This window comes from Festucalex cinctus, chromosome 15 (assembly GCF_051991245.1).
Source record: "Festucalex cinctus isolate MCC-2025b chromosome 15, RoL_Fcin_1.0, whole genome shotgun sequence".
NCBI lineage: Eukaryota > Metazoa > Chordata > Actinopteri > Syngnathiformes > Syngnathidae > Festucalex > Festucalex cinctus.
The window spans coordinates 25,229,619-25,250,670 of record NC_135425.1 but is presented as its reverse complement, the minus strand read 5'-3'; the positions used below and the strand labels follow the sequence as shown (position 1 = coordinate 25,250,670).

The 21,052-nt window shown below is 32.1% G+C and overlaps 1 protein-coding gene across 1 annotated transcript; it reads right to left on the bottom strand.

Moving 5' to 3' along the window:
- On the bottom strand, positions 1 to 20,659 carry LOC144002348 (E3 ubiquitin-protein ligase RNF34-like). The gene is made up of 7 exons (XM_077497510.1): positions 20,538 to 20,659; positions 17,557 to 17,775; positions 12,389 to 12,868; positions 9,237 to 9,525; positions 9,113 to 9,136; positions 8,235 to 8,273; positions 1 to 697 (listed from the first exon to the last, which is right to left on the bottom strand). Exons 1-7 carry the CDS (start codon positions 20,541 to 20,543, stop codon positions 513 to 515), a joined length of 1,242 nt encoding a protein of 413 aa, XP_077353636.1. The 5' UTR covers positions 20,544 to 20,659; the 3' UTR covers positions 1 to 512.
- Between the last annotated feature and the right edge of the window lie 393 nt (positions 20,660 to 21,052).

Here is a 21,052-nt window from a genome sequence, read left to right as displayed (position 1 = left end):
AAAAAAAAATCAACAAACCAAACTTGGACGATGGACCTGAGAGACGAATTAGCTTAGCGCTAGTTATAGATGAGGCTAGTGGCAACTTTGATGGATGGATTTACAATACAATAAAAAAACATTATTTGTTCCACCGCGTACCTCCACCTCAGAATTAGCTCACTCAAAGATTGGAGTGGATTATGTCATGGTGTAATAAAAATGAGAAATGATAGAAATCAATATAAACCCTGATTGTAAACTGCATTCTAAGGTTCCGAATGAAAACAAACCGGCGTCGCATCAAGCTTGCTGGATATGAAAAGCAAAGTTAAGTATGAGCAAATAAATAAGTGTTATATGTAACATAAAATGCGTACACACATAAGTCTCCTTTTTTTTTTTTTTCTTTTTTTTTTTTTTTTTGGAACGGTATTGCACATGTTGCAGTCGACCATATCGACTCAGAACTGCCGGTCCAAGCCGCTGGCGCCCATTTCGAAGCGTCTCTGCATGGCGGCGAAGAGTTTTGTCTACGACTTGAAGACGTGCACGGCCCGCACCACGTACTGCCGGCAGATGGGGCACTCGCTCATCCTCTTGCCGCATTTGGTGCAGGTGACCATGTGGCCGCACTCCAGCAGAACGCAGTCGATGATGGCGTCCATGCAGATGCGGCACAGGTTCTCGTCAGAGGCCAGCTGCGCTTTCACGCCGTCTGCGGATCACGGAGAACGTCAAAACGCTGATGGACTCGGTCACGTGACTTGCCGCTTTACTGTACATGGTCGTTTTAAAAACAAAAGACAAAAAAACAACTCCTTCCTAAACAAGGTCATTTTAGAAACTTTAAAAAATATATATATAAAAAATACTATACATGGTCGTTTAAAAAAAAATAAAATAAAAAAATAAAAAATAAATAAAAAAAATGCCTTACTATACATGGTCGTTTAAAAAAAAACAAACAAAAAAAAAAAAAAAACGCCTTACTATACATGGTCGTTTAAAAAAAATAATAATAAAAAATAAAAAATAAATTTAAAAAAATGCCTTACTATACATGGTTGTTAAAAAAAAAAAAATAACAAAAAAAAATAACAAAAAAAAACGCCTTACTATACATGGTCGTTTAAAGAAACAAAAAAAAAAAAAAACCAAAAAAAACGCCTTACTATACATGGTCGTTTATAAAAAAAAAACAAAAAAACAAAAAAAACAAAACAAAAACGCCTTACTATACATGGTCATTAAAAAAAAAAAAAAAAAAAAAAAAAAAAAACGCCTTACTATACATGGTCGTTTAAAAAAACAAAAACAACAAAAAAACAACAACAACAAAAAAAAGCCTTACTATACATGGTCGTTTAAAAAAACAAACAAAATAAAACAAAAACAAAAAACGCCTTACTATACATGGTCGTTTATAAAAACAAAACAAAAAAAAAACAAAACAAAACAAAAACGCCTTACTATACATGGTCGTTTAAAAAAACAAAAAATAAAACAAAAACAAAAAAAACGCCTTACTATACATGGTCGTTTATAAAAAAAAACAAAAAAACAAAAAAACAAAAACAAAAACGCCTAAGTTACTATACATGGTCGTTAAAAAAAAAAAAAAAAACGCCTTACTATACATGGTCGTTAAAAAAAATAAAAAATAAATAAAAACAAATAAAAAAAAACGCCTTACTATACATGGTCGTTTAAAAAAAAAATAAAAAAAATAAAAAATAAATAAAAAATGCCTTACTATACATGGTCGTTTATTAAAACAAAAAAAACGAAAACGCCTTACTATACATGGTCGTTTTAAAAAACAAACAAAAAACAAACAAACAAAAAAAAAAACGCCTTACTATACATGGTCGTTTATAAAAAAAAAACAAAAAAACAAAAAAAACAAAAAAAAACGCCTTACTATACATGGTCGTTTAAAGAAACAAAAAAAAAACGCCTTACTATACATGGTCATTAAAAAAAAAACAACAAAAAAAAAAAACGCCTTACTATACATGGTCGTTTAAAAAAACAAAAACAACAAAAAAACAACAACAACAAAAAAAAGCCTTACTATACATGGTCGTTTAAAAAAACAAAAAAATAAAACAAAACAAAAAAACGCCTTACTATACATGGTCGTTTATAAAAAAAAACAAAAAAACAAAAAAACAAAAACAAAAACGCCTTACTATACATGGTCGTTTAAAAAAACAAAAAAAAAACGCCTTACTATACATGGTCGTTAAAAAAAAAAAAAAAAAAACACCTTACTATACATGGTCGTTTAAAAAAACAAAAAAAAAATAAAAACAAATTTAAAAAAACGCCTTACTATACATGGTCGTTAAAAAACAAACAAAAAAAAAAGCCTTACTATACATGGTCGTTAAAAAAAAACAAAAAAAAAAACGCCTTACTATACATGGTCGTTAAAAAAAATAAAATAAAAATAAAAACAAATAAAAAAAAACGCCTTACTATACATGGTCGTTAAAAAAAAAACAAAAAAAAACGCCTTACTATACATGGTCGTTAAAAAAAAACACAAAAAAAAACGCCTTACTATACATGGTCGTTAAAAAAAATAAAATAAAAATAAAAACAAATAAAAAAAAACGCCTTACTATACATGGTCGTTAAAAAAAAAAAAAAAAATGCCTTACTATACATGGTCGTTTATTAAAACAAAAAAAACGAAAACGCCTTACTATACATGGTCGTTAAAAAAACAAAAACAAAAAAAAAACGCCTTACTATACATGGTCATTAAAAAAAATAAATAAAAAAATAAATAAATAAATAAACGCCTTACTATACATGGTCGTTTAAAGAAACAAAAAACAAAAAAAACGCCTTACTATACATGGTCATTAAAAAAAACAAAAAACAAAAAAAAAACGCCTTACTATACATGGTCGTTAAAAAAAACAAAAAACAAACAAACAAACAAAAATTCCTTACTATACATGGTCGATTTAAAAAAAAAAAAACATTACTATACATGGTCGTTAAAAAAATAAAAATAAATAAAAAATTTAAACTAAAAAAAAACGCCTTACTATACATGGTCGTTTAAAAAAACAAAAACAACAAAAAAACAACAACAACAAAAAAAAGCCTTACTATACATGGTCGTTTAAAAAAACAAAAACAAAAAACCCCCCAAAAAAACGCCTTACTATACATGGTCGTTTATAAAAAAAAACAAAAAAACAAAAAAACAAAAACAAAAACGCCTTACTATACATGGTCGTTAAAAAAACAAAAAAACAAAAAACGCCTTACTATACATGGTCGTTAAAAAATAAAATAAAATAACAAAAACAAATAAAAAAAAACGCCTTACTATACATGGTCGTTTAAAAAAACAAAAACAACAAAAAAACACAACAACAAAAAGAAGCCTTACTATACATGGTCGTTTAAAAATAATAATAATAAAAAATAAAAATAAAAATTACAAAAATGCCTTACTATACATGGTCGTTTATAAAAAACAACAAAAAAAAAAAAACAAAAACAAAAAAACGCCTTACTATACATGGTCGTTTAAAAAAAATAAAAAAATAAAACAAAAACAAAAAAAACGCCTTACTATACATGGTCGTTTATAAAAAACAAAACAAAAAAAAAACAAAAAACGCCTTACTATACATGGTCGTTAAAAAAAATAAAATAAAATAAAAACAAATAAAAAAAAACGCCTTACTATACATGGTCGTTAAAAAAAAAAATAAAATAACAAAAACAAATACAAAAAAACGCCTTACTATACATGGTCGTTTAAAAAAACAAAAACAACAAAAAAACACAACAACAACAAAAAGAAGCCTTACTATACATGGTCGTTTAAAAATAATAATAATAAAAAATAAAAATAAAAATTACAAAAATGCCTTACTATACATGGTCGTTTATAAAAAACAAAAAACAAAAAAACAAAACAAAACAAAAACGCCTTACTATACATGGTCGTTTAAAAAAACAAACAAAATAAAACAAAAACAAAAAAAACGCCTTACTATACATGGTCGTTTATAAAAAAAAAAAAAAAAAAAAAAAAAAAAACGCCTTACTATACATGGTCGTTAAAAAAATAAAATAAAAATAAAAACAAATAAAAAAAACCGCCTTACTATACATGGTCGTTTAAAAAAAAAAAAAAAAAAAAAAAAAAAATGCCTTACTATACATGGTCGTTTATTAAAACAAAAAAAACGAAAACGCCTTACTATACATGGTCTTTAAAAAAAAAAAAAATAAATAAAAAAAATTAAAAAAAACGCCTTACTATACATGGTCGTTTTAAAAACAAAAAACAAAAACAAAAACGCCTTACTATACATGGTCGTTTTAAAAACAAAAAACAAACAAAAAAAAAACAAAAAAAACGCCTTACTATACATGGTCATTAAAAAAAAAAAAAAAAAAAAAAAAAACGCCTTACTATACATGGTCGTTTAAAAAAACAAAAACAACAAAAAAACAACAACAACAAAAAAAAGCCTTACTATACATGGTCGTTTAAAAAAACAAAAACAAAAAAACAAAAAAAAAAACGCCTTACTATACATGGTCGTTTATAAAAAAAAAACAAAAAAACAAAAACAAAAACGCCTTACTATACATGGTCGTTAAAAAAAAACAAAAAAAAAAACGCCTTACTATACATGGTCGTTAAAAAAAAATAAAAAATAACAAAAACAAATAAAAAAAAACGCCTTACTATACATGGTCGTTTAAAAAAACAAAAACAACAAAAAAACACAACAACAACAAAAAGAAGCCTTACTATACATGGTCGTTTAAAAATAATAATAATAAAAAATAAAAATAAAAATTACAAAAATGCCTTACTATACATGGTCGTTTATAAAAAACAAAAACAAAATAAAACAAAAACAAAAAAAACGCCTTACTATACATGGTCGTTTATAAAAAATAAAATAAAAAAAACAAACAAAAAAAAAAAACGCCTTACTATACATGGTCGTTAAAAAAAAAAAAATTAAAAAAAAACGCCTTACTATACATGGTCGTTAAAAAAAATAAAATAAAAATAAAAACAAATAAAAAAAAACGCCTTACTATACATGGTCGTTTAAAAAATAAATAAATAAATAAATAAATAAATAAATGCCTTACTATACATGGTCGTTTATTAAAACAAAAAAAACGAAAACGCTTACTATACATGGTCGTTAAAAAATAAAAATAAAAATAAAAAAAATAAAAAAAAACGCCTTACTATACATGGTCGTTTAAAAAAACAAAAACAACAAAAAAACACAACAACAACAAAAAGAAGCCTTACTATACATGGTCGTTTAAAAAAAAAAAAAAATAAAAATAAATAAATAAATAAAAAATGCCTTACTATACATGGTCGTTTATAAAAAAAAAACAAAAAAAAACAAAACGCCTTACTATACATGGTCGTTTAAAAAAACAAAAACAACAAAAAAACAACAACAACAAAAAAAAGCCTTACTATACATGGTCGTTTAAAAAAACAAAAACAAAAACCCCCCCAAAAAAACGCCTTACTATACATGGTCGTTTATTAAAAAAAACAAAAAAACAAAAAAACAAAAACAAAAACGCCTTACTATACATGGTCGTTAAAAAAAAACAAAAACAAAAAACGCCTTACTATACATGGTCGTTAAAAAATAAAATAAAATAACAAAAACAAATAAAAAAAAACGCCTTACTATACATGGTCGTTTAAAAAAACAAAAACAACAAAAAAACACAACAACAAAAAGAAGCCTTACTATACATGGTCGTTTAAAAATAATAATAATAAAAAAAAAAAAAAAAAAAAAAAAACGCCTTACTATACATGGTCGTTTAAAAAAAATAAAAAAATAAAACAAAAACAAAAAAAACGCCTTACTATACATGGTCGTTTATAAAAAACAAAACAAAAAAAAAACAAAAAACGCCTTACTATACATGGTCGTTAAAAAAAATAAAATAAAATAAAAACAAATAAAAAAAAACGCCTTACTATACATGGTCGTTAAAAAAAAAAATAAAATAACAAAAACAAATACAAAAAAACGCCTTACTATACATGGTCGTTTAAAAAAACAAAAACAACAAAAAAACACAACAACAACAAAAAGAAGCCTTACTATACATGGTCGTTTAAAAATAATAATAATAAAAAATAAAAATAAAAATTACAAAAATGCCTTACTATACATGGTCGTTTATAAAAAACAAAAAACAAAAAAACAAAACAAAACAAAAACGCCTTACTATACATGGTCGTTTAAAAAAACAAACAAAATAAAACAAAAACAAAAAAAACGCCTTACTATACATGGTCGTTTATAAAAAAAAAAAAAAAAAAAAAAAAAAAAAACGCCTTACTATACATGGTCGTTAAAAAAATAAAATAAAAATAAAAACAAATAAAAAAAAACGCCTTACTATACATGGTCGTTTAAAAAAAAAAAAAAAAAAAAAATAAAAATAAATGCCTTACTATACATGGTCGTTTATTAAAACAAAAAAAACGAAAACGCCTTACTATACATGGTCTTTAAAAAAAAAATAAATAAATAAAAAAAATAAAAAAAAACGCCTTACTATACATGGTCGTTTTAAAAACAAAAAACAAAAACAAAAACGCCTTACTATACATGGTCGTTTTAAAAACAAAAAACAAACAAAAAAAAAACAAAAAAAACGCCTTACTATACATGGTCATTAAAAAAAAAAAAAAAAAAAAAAAAAACGCCTTACTATACATGGTCGTTTAAAAAAACAAAAACAACAAAAAAACAACAACAACAACAAAAAGCCTTACTATACATGGTCGTTTAAAAAAACAAAAACAAAAAAACAAAAAAAAAAACGCCTTACTATACATGGTCGTTTATAAAAAAAAAACAAAAAAACAAAAACAAAAACGCCTTACTATACATGGTCGTTAAAAAAACAAAAACAAAAAAAACGCCTTACTATACATGGTCGTTAAAAAAAAAAAAAAAATAACAAAAACAAATAAAAAAAAACGCCTTACTATACATGGTCGTTTAAAAAAACAAAAACAACAAAAAAACACAACAACAACAAAAAGAAGCCTTACTATACATGGTCGTTTAAAAATAATAATAATAAAAAATAAAAATAAAAATTACAAAAATGCCTTACTATACATGGTCGTTTATAAAAAACAAAAACAAAAAAAAACAAAAAAAAAAAAACGCCTTACTATACATGGTCGTTTAAAAAAACAAACAAAATAAAACAAAAACAAAAAAAACGCCTTACTATACATGGTCGTTTATAAAAAAAAAAAAAATAAAAAAATAAAAAATAAAAACGCCTTACTATACATGGTCGTTAAAAAAAAAAAAATTAAAAAAAAACGCCTTACTATACATGGTCGTTAAAAAAAATAAAATAAAAATAAAAACAAATAAAAAAAAACGCCTTACTATACATGGTCGTTTAAAAAATAAATAAATAAATAAATAAATAAATAAATGCCTTACTATACATGGTCGTTTATTAAAACAAAAAAAACGAAAACGCTTACTATACATGGTCGTTAAAAAATAAAAATAAAAATAAAAAAAATAAAAAAAAACGCCTTACTATACATGGTCGTTTAAAAAAACAAAAACAACAAAAAAACACAACAACAACAAAAAGAAGCCTTACTATACATGGTCGTTTAAAAAAAATAAAATAAAAAAATAAAAAAATAAATAAAAAATGCCTTACTATACATGGTCGTTTATAAAAAAAAAACAAAAAAAAACAAAAAACGCCTTACTATACATGGTCGTTTAAAAAAACAAACAAAATAAAACAAAAACAAAAAAAACGCCTTACTATACATGGTCGTTTATAAAAAAAAACAAAAAAACAAAAAAACAAAAACAAAAACGCCTTACTATACATGGTCGTTAAAAAAAAAATAAATAAAAAAAACGCCTTACTATACATGGTCGTTAAAAAAATTAAAAAAATTAAAAAAAAATTTAAAAAAAACGCCTTACTATACATGGTCGTTTAAAAAAATAAAAAATAAAAAAAAAATGCCTTACTATACATGGTCGTTTATTAAAACAAAAAAAACAAAAAATTCCTTACTATACATGGTCGATTAAAAAAAAAAAAACATTACTATACATGGTCGTTAAAAAAAAAACAAAAAAAACAAAAAACGCCTTACTATACATGGTCATTAAAAAAAAAAAGAGAGAGAGAGAAAAAAAATAGCTTACCTCCGACGGCACTGTTGCACAGAGGAGGATATGCAACCACTGTGTAGACAAAAGAAAAAAAAAATGTCAGGGTTCAGAAAAAGCATGTTAAATATCGACTGAACTTTATTACAAGTATAAAATATAGAATGCACATGCAAAAACTAACATGAATCTCCAAATTAAAATTACATTACTGGAGTAAAGAAGTGTGCGATTTCCAAAAATGTAGTTATAAATATATTAAAAACAAAACAAAACAATTATAACTAAATCTTTCTACTTAAAAGGAAAATTTATCATGTAAAAAAAAAAAAAAAAAAAAAAAAAAGACTAAATTTCATATTTGAATGAAAAAGCATTCTAATTCAAATTAGAAATAGTAACTATATATATATATATATATATATATATATATATATATATATATATATATATATATATATATATATATATATATATATATATATATATATATATATATGGAAATCTCCAAATTGTGTTTCTAAAAAAAATTAGAAATTATGAACATAAATACTGAAGAAAAAAAATTCTAAATAAAAAGACCAATTTATTTATTTAACTTTTTTACATAAAACAACAAATTGATTTCTTTCAAATTATTTGCAATATGCCTCACTATAAAAATAAAAATAAAAATCAAATTCAGTTTAATTTTTTTTTTTTTAAGAATTACTTTATATTATTGTTTTATATTATTTTATTTCACATATATATATATATATATATATATATATATATATATATATATATATATATATATATATATATATATATATAAATTGATTGACACATGTCACCCAAAATCCCAACAATGGGTTATTTTTTATTTTTTGTTAGTAGTGTCATAGAGACTAGTAACATGAGGACGTACTTACCTGCAGTAATGCTCACATTTTCCACTAAAATGAGAAGAGTGAAAAAAAACCAAACAACAAACAGGTCACAATAAAAATGTCAAGATGTCAAAAAATGGTATTTTCAAATGTTGCGTCAGCCTACTTGACTTCCTGTTGTTCTGGTCTTCGCGGTAGAGGCGATGCACGCGCTCCAGCAGCTCCCACTTCTCGCAGCAGCCCGAGTAGTTGACGAAGTTGCGGGCCAGGATTTCCTTCAGCTGGCGAACCGACAGCCGCTCGATGGCGTCCTCGTCGTCCAGGTCGGACAGCGAGGCGCGCACCCTCCTCTGCGCGGCCGGGCTGGCCTCCGTCACCGCGCCGGCCGCCGTCCGCTCCAGATCGAGCAGCGACGCGCCGGGCGCGTCGTCCTCCTCGCGCTCCTGAGGGGAAAACTGACGACCAGACGAGCCAAGTTAGGAGTTTCTTGGATCATAAGATGATGCGATGACAAACAATGACTTACACTTACAAACTAACAGTCTATGTCAAAATGCGAGGGCTGATTTTTTTTTGATGCAGAATATCGATTAATCGGACGATTCATTAAAAATCATATATAATGAATAAAATAATGTTTTTGGTCCTGAACAACAATAAAGATTTGAAATTACAGGCAGAACTATGGAAGCATACTGCATTCACTTGGGAAAAAGGACAAAAAAAAAACCTCTTGTTTTTCTCACTAATTTTTTTTCTGAATATTCTTTTTCTGTTTTACTGATTTATTTTTTATTTTTTTTTAACAGGGGGAAAATTATTCAGGAAAAACGGGAGGAAAAATTACTCAACAAAAGAGGAGAAAAATATATATAAAAAAAAAAAAAGATAAAAAAAAAAGAAAAAAAACATTTAAAAAAAAAAACAAACCGAAAAAAAATCCCCAAAAAACAGAGTACCAACTTTTTTTTTTTTTTTTACCTCTGAATTCCAAGTGACTTGTTGCAAACCACTGAAAAAAATGTAAATAAAATATTTAACCAAATATTTATTTGTTTTTTTTGAGTATTTTTTTTCTTTTTCTGATCTTTTTTTTCTGTTTTACTGAATATTTTTTTCTGTCATAAAAAATATATATAAAAAAAAAAAACAGGGGGGAAAATTATTCAGGAAAACGGGAGAAAAAAATTACTCAGAAAAGAGGATAAAAAAAATATTTTAAAAAAAGATATAAAAAAAAAAGAAAAAAAATCCAAAGAACAGAGCACCATCTTTTTTTTTTTACCACTGAATTCCAAGTGACTTGTTGCAAACCACTGAAAAAAATGTAAATAAAATATTTACTATAAATGGCGACTATAAACACCTTATTATACATGGTGTTTTGTTTTTTTGTTTTTGTTTTTTTTTAAATATATTTACGGAAGCGTATTGCATTCACTTTTGGGGAGAGTTGTTGTTTTTTTTTTTTCAGGGTTTCAAATTAGCGTGCGAGGAATTGGAATTTGGACTTATACTTGTCACACTGAACTTAATGTTCTATAACCAAGAGAGGAATACGCACGATGGCAAAACGCCCAGCAGGAAGTTGTGTGCGCGTGTATGTAGCGCTTGAATAACGTTGCGTTAATGTAGTGTTTAGTGCAGCGTTTGGTGTCAGCTGCGTCGCTGCGGGGAGTCGTCAAACCTGCGCGCGCGTTACATAACTGACTCAGCCCGTGTAAGCGACCTAAAAAAAGGCAAAGGGCTTAAGCCGCCTCGCTCGCCGGTCCGCGCGCGCGCCAGCGAGTACGCCGCCGCCGCTTGCAGCTGTCACATGAGCGCAGAATCGCTGCTGCGCCGACTTTTCCGGAGTCGGTCGGAGAGAAAAATCAGCATAATTGTTGTCAAATTCTACAAGCAGGCCCGAGCAAACTTTTGGGCCATGTTAGATTTTTTTTATTTGAAGAGACACAGATGGGCCACTCGGCAATGTTGAAATTTTATTAATGCTAAAATAACTGCTTAAAATATTTTTTTTTTTTATCTAACAAAAAAATATCATCATATACAGTCTATTAGAAATTGGCTTCTGTTCTATTCAGCCTCCTTTCGCGTTAGCTTAGCAGTTAGCATGGCTTCTGTCGTTCTCTCAAATATTTTTTTACTCCTTGTCCCCCCATTATGAATCCTAATATTTATCCGAAATGTTGCGTCTCCGCTGTCATGGCGACGAGGCGACTTAGAGAAGTGGCGCATGTTTAGCCACATTAGCTAGACAAACAGTTCGTAGCTAGCATGGCGCGAGTTAGCTTAGCACTTAGCATCCTCGATCGATTTCGAGTGACAGTTCTTCTAACTTTCTGGGCAGACGTACTTATCCGCCATTTTGGTTGTTTACTTTCGCCTCGAACGCTTTCAGGTCGGAACTGGGAAAAAACAACAACTCGGAAATATCCGACTTCCGACCATCCTCGAATGCAGCATTATAAATGAATGGACCGCCAATAGGGTCGTCGCGGCTGAAGCCAGAGGGCAGCCATCTTATGTTGCCACTTCTACTGACAACATCAGTGCGTGTTTTACGCTACGATGCCTGTATGGAGAAGGGTTATTTATAGTTTTGGAATTTTTCATTTTGTTTTGTTTTGATTTCATTTTGAGTATTGTTTTTTTTAAATTTAGTTTGTTTTAATTAGTTTTCAAGGGGGTCCTGTTAGTTTTTTATTAGTTTTAGTTATTTAAAAAAAATGCTTAGTTTCAGTATTAGTTTTAGTTTTTGTTTTGTTTTGTTTTTGTTTTAAATGTGTTTTACTTGTGCGCAATATTTAAAAAAAAAACAGCATGGGAGCGACATCACCTGAAGGTGCTTTTATATTGGCTGGCTAGATGACGTCACTTCTGTATGACACACCTTCAAATGTCTTTATTCCGACTAATATCAAAATAAATCTCCTTAAAATCACATTTAAAAAGTCTCATGCATTAAATGAATTACCAATGACTAAAACAAAGGACATTTTTTGCTATAATTTTAGTTAGTTTTATAAACATAAAATATAGTTTCAGTTATTTATTTTTATTTTTATTTTTAAAGCATTTTCGTTTTTATTTTATTTTGTTTACTAAATAGTTAAATAGTCTTTTTCTTAGCAATGAAATGTACATGTCGCGCTTCTCCCACACTTATTGGTTCGACTACGTGTCATCCATGGTGGATTTTTTGCCATCGAGGCAGAAAATAACGTGAAGAAATCAAGTGATGCGGCCTTTGAGAATGGCAACGTAAGATGGCCGCCAGCGGCAGGCAAACTGTATGTAAGTGCGCGTTTGTGTCACCTGGCTTGCGGTCCCCGAGCTGTCACTTGGGCTGAGCACGACCCCCTGAGAGGCGGATCCGAGCGACCGTTCGGAAGCCGATCCGGCGGGGGAGGGCGGCGAGGCGGCGCGCGAGCGCAGGCTGTCGTCCGTATCGGCGTCGTCGTCGTCGTCGTCGTCATCGTCATCGTCATCCCGTTCCTCGGCCGTGTCTCCGTCCTCCTCTTCCTCCTCCTCCACCAGCATGACGGGCCGGGGCGTCTCCCTGGTTCCCCGATGGCACAGGACCAGGTCCACCAGGTCCTCCTTCTCCCGGCAGGTGTCGGTGGGGATGTTGCGCAGCAGCAGGTACTGCCGCAGGTCCTTGACGCGCAGCTGCATGAGGCGCGGCCGCTGGAAGGCGGTGCCCCGCAACAGGTGGCAGGTGGCGCAGCAGCGCAGGTTCTCCTGCAGCACCGAGCACAGCGCGCAGAAGCTCTTCTTGCAGTCGCAGCAAACGTGCTGACGAAGAGACAGGACGGCAGGAAGTCACCATTTGACGGGATCCAGATCCAGCCCACCCTTTTTTTTTTTTTTTTATTATTCAGGCCAATGCTAAACCTTATTTATTGATTGATTTCATTTTTACTTTTTATTATTATTATTATTATTATTATTATTATTATTATTATTATTATTATTATTATTATTATTAATTTAATCTCTGGGGTAATAACCTTATTTATTGATTGATTGAATTTTTACTTTTTATTTTATTTATTATTATTATTATTATTATTATTATTATTATTATTATTATTATTATTATTATTATTATTATTATTAATTTAATCTCTGGGGTAATAACCTTATTTATTGATTGATTGAATGTTTAATTTTTATTTTGTTTTTATTATTATTATTATTATTATTATTATTATTATTATTATTATTATTATTATTATTATTAATTTAATCTCTGGGGTAATAACCTTATTTATTGATTGATTGAATGTTTAATTTTTATTTTGTTTTTATTATTATTATTATTATTATTATTAATTCAATCTCTGGTGTAATAACCTTATTTATTGATTGATTTAATTTTTACTTGTTATTTTATTATTATTCTTATTCTTATTATTATTATTATTAATTTAATCTCTGGTGTAATAACCTTATTTATTGATTGATTGAATGTTTACTTTTTATTTTGTTTTTATTATTATTATTATTATTATTAATTCAATCTCTGGTGTAATAACCTTATTTATTGATTGACTGAATTTTTATTTTATTTTATTATTATTATTATTGTTGTTATTATTATTATTAATTCAATCTGGTGTCCATATTGAATGATTGATTGATTGATTGAATTTGTACTTTTTATTTTATTATTATTATTATTATTATTATTATTATTATTATTATTATTATTATTATTATTATTATTATTATTATTAATTCAATCTCTGGTTTAATAACCTTATTTATTGATTGATTGAATTTTTACTTTTTATTTTATTATTTTATTATTATTATTATTATTAATTCAATTTCTGGTGCAATAACCTTATTTATTGTTTGATTGAATTGTTTTTTATTTTATTATCTGTTCTCATTGCTGCTGGACATGTAAATTTCCCAGAGGGATCAATAAAGTCAAGTCGAAGTCGAAGTTAGGCAGAATAAAATTCCAATTACTGATTTATTGGCCGATTAATTTTTAAAAGGGTCTTTTTTTAGCATTACTGGCAGAAAATTACAACTGGTTTTACAATACTTTACAATACTTTACTCTTTAGTGGGGTTTTTTTTTCTTCTTTTTTTTTTAAACTAAAAAATTAGCAAAAACTGGCAGATTTTTATTTTTTTTTTACTTTTTTTTACAGGGGGATTTTAATGTCTTTTGTCTTATGTTGTCAATGAAGAGGGCGAAAATAAATTTCTTTGCAGATTTTTAAAGTGCTAATTTTGGTTGATTTATTTTTTATTTTTTTTTTAAGTATCACTTTCCACGGCCACTTCCATACTTAGAACTCGTCATTAACAGGTGTCTGATACCGCACGGGTTATAATTTCATAATTCATCTCTAAATTTACTTCATAAGCATTCAAATTTTTAGCATTCAGCTTTCAGCATTCCCACGCAATTTCTCCAGAAATTGCACTCAGTCTAGATTAATAATGCAAAAATCATATTTTATCCGGTTGCTCGATAAATGATTTTCTTTATTTTTACATTGCATGTTTCAGTTAATCCTACATTTTCATTTTCTTTCTTCCGCATTCACAGGGAATTTCTTCACGCCCGCACCAAACGGACGTCATCACTCATTCTTTTTAATACCGCTGGAGCATCATTTAATAAGGTGCCCTTAAATATTGCACGTCGGCATGTCTGACTCCTGTCGGCATTTTGAAGGGTCGCCGGCGCCTCTCGCGGAAACTTTCTAAATAAGCTCTCGGCTCGACGCAAACTCTGATACGCAAAAAAGCGGGCCCGGAAGGCGGCGCCGAGCTCATTGCGGCTGCCGTTTGCACTCGTAAACAGACGACGTGCCGACGGGATTCAACCCAGAAGTGTCAGTCAGCACGCAGCCCACCTGATGAAGAACCGCCAAGACGGTTCACATATTTGGAAGAGTGTTCAGAGCTCTTCATTTTCCCCCCCCCCCACATTCGTGTTGAATGATTTTGCAGCAAAGTGTAACATAAATAGATAAATAAAAAATGTGCCGCTGCCAAGAAATTTATGTATACCTAGACATTTGCAATTTCTGGAGAAATTGCATATAAAGGTTGAAAGAATTCATTAACTCATTCAGCCATTTTCACATTTCGCAATCCCGTTCGCTCCCGACTGTTTTACTGGATTTTGACTGATTTTGCAAGTCCCACAGAATATTGTGTTCAAGTGCTATAAAATCATGGAACCTATCAAAAGAAAGATTAAAGTCTCTCCTTTCATCAGGAAAAAAAAAGTATGTTTCTATCTGTTTCCGTTTTGCAGCAATTAGCATTAGAAGAGAGCTAAATTTCATCAGTTTTCACAAATCTATTCAAAATTATAAGTAATTGAGCTTTTTTCTAGATGGCCCTGGTTGATCTCCTTTGCTCTGCTGCCACCTGCTGGCCGTTTGTGTAATAACTACCATTTCTGCAACCGTTCTTTGCAGTTGAGAGGCTGCATCAAAGCCTTCTGTATGCTTTAGCATAAAACAAAAAACAAAAAAAACCGTATAAATACGTCTTTGGGACACTTACAACATTTAAAAAAACGTGTTTACACGTTATTGGGAGCAAATGAGTTAAAAAACAGAAGCATGTGCAATTACTTTGAATGACATGGATCGAGAATGGAATGAGATGAATATGTTGAAGTTTGGATGTAAAAATGAAACTTTTTTTTTTTTTTTTTTTTTTTACAAAATATTGTGAATTTTGTGAATGGGAATAATAAATGAGATGGCTAGAATGATCTGAAGTCGGAATGGTTTGAATTGGTCAAATAATGCTGAAGGAGGAGTGAATGATGTAAATTACGTCTCTAATACAGGAATTTTTGGGGGTCAGCATTGGGAATTTTTGGTATGTGCAAAAAATGTGGCATGTTTAAATTCGTTCATTATTTATTCATTATTTTTCATGTCCAATTAGTACCTTTAAAAACACTTTTTGCAACTTGCTGTCGACTGAAAATGACATCACAAGGGCTCAGGTAACCAATCACAGCTCAGCTCGTGAATGTCACATGACCAAACCTAGAAAACAGGTGAGCTGTGATTGGTTACCTGAGCCCTTTGTGATGTCATTTTCAGTCGACAGCAAGTTGCAAAACGTGTTTTTAATGGTACTAATTGTACGTGAAAAAAAAATGAAAGTATCAAATTAATTATAGACAAAATATTCACTTTTTATTGCTATAATGGGCTAAATAAGTGAAGTATCGCTTTAATACTGAGTAATTTATTGCTTCTGTTTGTTAAAAAAAAATACTTAGAAATGAGACCTTGGGAAAAAAAATCCCATATTAAATCGCAATCGCAATATTGAGTGGGGTGGGGGAAAAAAAAAAATCATAATTAATTAAAATCTTTTTTTTTTTTTTTTTCCCTCCATCGACTTTTTCGCCGAGCAGCTGAGTGGATTGACGCTTCAGATGGCTGCGAAAGGAGGTCAGCCCAATTGGTAAACATTTGCTCATCACTCGCGCGCAAATGTGTCTCGCTTCCGCGCCGTCGTCGACACCTTCGCCGCTATCGTTTGCTGCGAAAAGACGCTTATTAAAAGGTGGACTGAAAATATCACGCTGGCGCACGGACGTTCCCGTTGCGGGGAGTCCGTTGTGCGGCGATAGCGCGCGGCAAGCTGGCTTTGCCATTATACTCTGACACGAGCGTCCCTGCAGAAATGAAAAATGTCAGCCTGACGGAATACGATTTGAGCGATTTAAGTATCGTTTAAAGACGGTAAGAAAGGCAGGATGACTTTTCACAGGGAGGTGCTATTTTTTATTCTCGTCAACTTGCTTCAGGCAGTGGCTCTTTCATATGCTATATTAACTAATTTGCTCCCAATAACGTGTAAATACGTTTAAAAAAAAAAAAAGTTTTAAGTGTCCCAAAGACGTATTTATACGTTTTTTGTTTGTTTTTATGCTAGAGCATACAGAGGGCTTTGATGCAGCCTCTCAACTGCACAAACCACCAGCAGGTGGCAGCAGAGTAAAGGAGATCAACCAGGGCCATCTAGAAAAAAACCTAAATTACTTTGAATTTTAAATAGATTTGTGAAAACTGATTGAACTTGCTAATTGCTGCAAAACGGAAACAGATAGAAACATACTTTTTTTTTCCTGATGAAAGAAGAGACGTTAATCTTTCTTTTGATAGGTTCCATGCTTTTATAGCAATTGAACACAATTTTCTGTGGGTCTTGCAAAATCAGTCAAAATCCAGTAAAACAGCCGGGTGTGCTTCTGTGAAAATGGCGGCGAGTGAATGAGTTAACACATTCACTGCCAGCCCAGCAAAAATGCATTGCATCATTTGACGTCTTTTTCCGTCAAAGGCAGTGAATGAGTTAAATAGGCCATATGGTGAAAAAATGATTTTTTTTTTTTTAACTGCTAAGGGGGAGTGGGAGGCTTTTCTAGAACAACTGACACAAATCAATCACTTCCAGAGTATCCCTGACCAACTTACCTTGCGCCTGAAGACGGAGAAGGCCAGCCCGCAGGCCTTGCACAGCTGCCCGGCGCTGCCCGAGCCGGCGGGCGGGTACGTGGAGTATCCGGCGCTGGGGGCGAAGCGGAAGGGTCCGGCCCCGGCGCCGAAGCCGGGCTGCTGCGCCCGCATCGTGCCCGTGCCCATCACCTCGTTCAGCAGCCCGCAGCATGACGCCCACATGGACGAGGCCCCCGCCTGCCGAGCACAAACGGACATATTGGAACCGATTTTGGGACAGAGCCTGGACTTGTACATATTTAATACATATTCATTGACCATTTTAACCACTATATACAAAGCTGTACTTTACTGTAAAACCCCCCCCCCCAAAAAAAAAAAAAAAACGAGTGTGATATTGATTTGTGTTGAGGTTATTTTTCCGCCACTAGATGGCATAATTGTATTTGTAAGACATTGGTGACAGCTCAGTGCATGTTCATATTAAGAGCTATCTAATCTTTTACATGAAGTAACTTGTGAAAATCTGCACATCTTTAAAATACAACTTGACCCCAGTCTCAACATATTTATGCATTATTATTATTATTATTAAATTTATCACTGCTGCGTTCCTACTGGAATTCCCCCAGTACAGAATTTCCAAGTCGTTAACTCATTTGCTCCCAATAACATGTAAATATGTTTTTTTTAATGTTCTAAGTGTCCCAAAGACGTATTTATACGTTTTTTATGCTAGAGCATACAGAAGGCTTTGATGAAGCCTCTCAACTGCAAAGAACGGTGTCAGAAATGGTAGTTATTACACAAACGGCCAGCAGGTGGCAGCAGAGCAAAGGAGATCAACCAGGGCCATGTAGAAAAAAAATCTAAATTACTTACAATTTTAAATAGATTTGTGAAAACTGATGAAACTTAGCTCTCTTCTAATGCTAATTGCTGCCAAACGGAACCAGATAGAAATATACTTTTTTTTTCCTGATGAAAGAAGAGACTTTAATCTTTCTTTTGATAGGTTCCATGTTTTTATAGCAATCGAACACAATAATCTGTGGGCCTTGCAAAATCAGTCAAAATCCAGTAAAACGGGCCGGGAGCGAACGGGATTGCGAAATGTGAAAATGGCGGCGAGTGAATGAGTTAATCGTGCGTTTAAAAAAAAAATATTTGTGTAACTATAAATGAACTCAAAATGATGTTCAAATTAACACGCTAATTTTGACACCCCTAATATACATATAAAAATGAAATATCTTGCTGTATATTCAGAAGTCCTGCAGACTGTTTGTTGACAATATGAAACTGCGGGAACAACACAACTCCGCAGCATGCTAATGAATGAATGAAGGGGGGAGGGGGGGGGGGGGGGGGGCGTCTTCCTCTCCTCTGCCAGGCGGTGTCAATCGATAGCTGACACACACACACGCACACACACACACAAACGCACAATTGTGAATCTCTTTGCTGCTGCACAATGCCGAAATTCACTTCTGGTTGTCACAAACACGCTGCGACGCGACCTCAGCCGCCTGCTTAGGGACCGTTTACGTAATCCCGGGAACAAGGCGGCTCTAAATGTGGCCAGAAGAAGAAGAAGAAGAAGAAGAAGAAGCTCGAAACCTGCACGGCCTTGTCGGCTAAAAATGTGACTGCACTTTGAACAGTGTTGTGGACATTCTGTTGTCATCTTTATTGACGGGATTTGCGGCGCTTAAGTGCACAGATCAGCATGACCAAATATGGAATTGCCATGATGACGTAGTGCTAAAAATAAATAAACATAAAATCTGGCATGCAAATGTTATCATGCAATGTGATTAACAGCCACTGCATTCATAAAAAAATGAAGCTGGCAGCGTCGCAAATAAGCTCAAATCCTTTTCCATAAAGTGTTAAAAAGGCATTTCATCAAATGATGCAATAATTTGATGACTTCAGCAAATCATTTCAGTTCTCGATTAGAGATAGACCAAGATGTTTTTTTTCCTGATACTGATACTGATTATTAGTAGTCAAGGACCCCAATAGCCGATATTCATTTTCTAAAAGGAAAAATATTGACATTAAAAAAAAAAAAACTCAGCTCAGATTTTTTTTTTTTAATTCTTAAGAATGTTTATCAAACAACTTTTAGGGTTTGTTAAATATTGGAGTTTAAAAAAAAAAAAAAAAAAAAAGCTTCAAAAAGTCACGCCACCAGCACCATTTGCACAATTTAACATTTAATATCAACTTTTTCCCCCCATTCATTTTCAATGGCACCGTCATTGAACTTTTTCTAAGAAATATTTTCCACGCCCACTTCCATATATGTAACTTATCATCGTTACCAGTTGAAGTAAAGCGCATTGTCCAGTAACCAGGAGGTCAAAATTTCATCATTTATCTCTCAATGCGCTTTCAGCATTCCCACGCAATTTCTCCAGCAATAGTCCGATAACAAAAACGTCCATTTCTTTAGGTACATGTTAAATATCGCAATAACATAAATATTCAGCAACTATATGGCATGTTTTTCCAATATCAATAGTAGAGCTATTTTTAAAACATCTTCATGCTGCATGCGTAATCGTATGTTGTGGTTGGGCGAATGACGTCATCGCTTCGTCCCCATCTGCAGCCAACACACACACAGGGGAGAACCCCGACACACAGTAGTGTGTGGAGTTGAGGGGCGATCCCCGAGACGTCCCCTCCAAACATGCTCCTCGTGCACGAGCCCCCCCCCTTTTCTCTCTTTCCTCCAGTCCAACGCACGCGCGCCCCCGCGATCTCGTTCGAGCGGATTAAAGCGATGAATGGGAAGAAGCACGAAAACACACATCATGACCCGAGATAACCCCCCCCCCCCCCCCCGTCTCCTTATATAACCTGCTGTAAACACAATCAATCCCCTTTTTAGTAGTGAAGCTGACACAAAGTGAGTCACTCGCCATGTCATGTGACCACAACCAACGCTGTGCAAATGAAACATAATGGGGGAGGGGCGCACAACGTACCTTCATCGCCGTTCGAGGAATGTGCCGACTAATGCCGGAGCCGCGATCATTGCAAGTGCAACAACACACAAGAGTCAAACCATGACGTCTTCCCTTCTCGCTCCTGCCGCCTCTCGCGCTGTGTCTGTGTGTGTGTGTGTGTGTGTGTGTGTGTGTGGAGTCGGCATAACGTCATGGCCAAAAGACGGGCCGGGCCAGCCAATCAAACTGCGCGCAAGGGGGCGTGGTGTTTTCGGCAGCCAATCCGTCTTTACGCAACAGCGCCGTGCGTAAAAGTACGCATGTGCGAGGACTTTGCCGCCCGCGTCATTCGCGCGCTCCCCCCTCGAGACGGCGGTTATTTTACGCGCTTTTTCTGTTTGTGTATTTATTTCATTTGATATGTATTTTTATTTTTTTTTAGCATTTTTTTGGGTTTCTGTTTCTTTTTGTTTTGTTTGATGTTCATGCGGTTCGACGTACTTGATTATTGATTGTAAATGAAAGTATTGAATAAAGTTGTAAAAAAAAAAAAA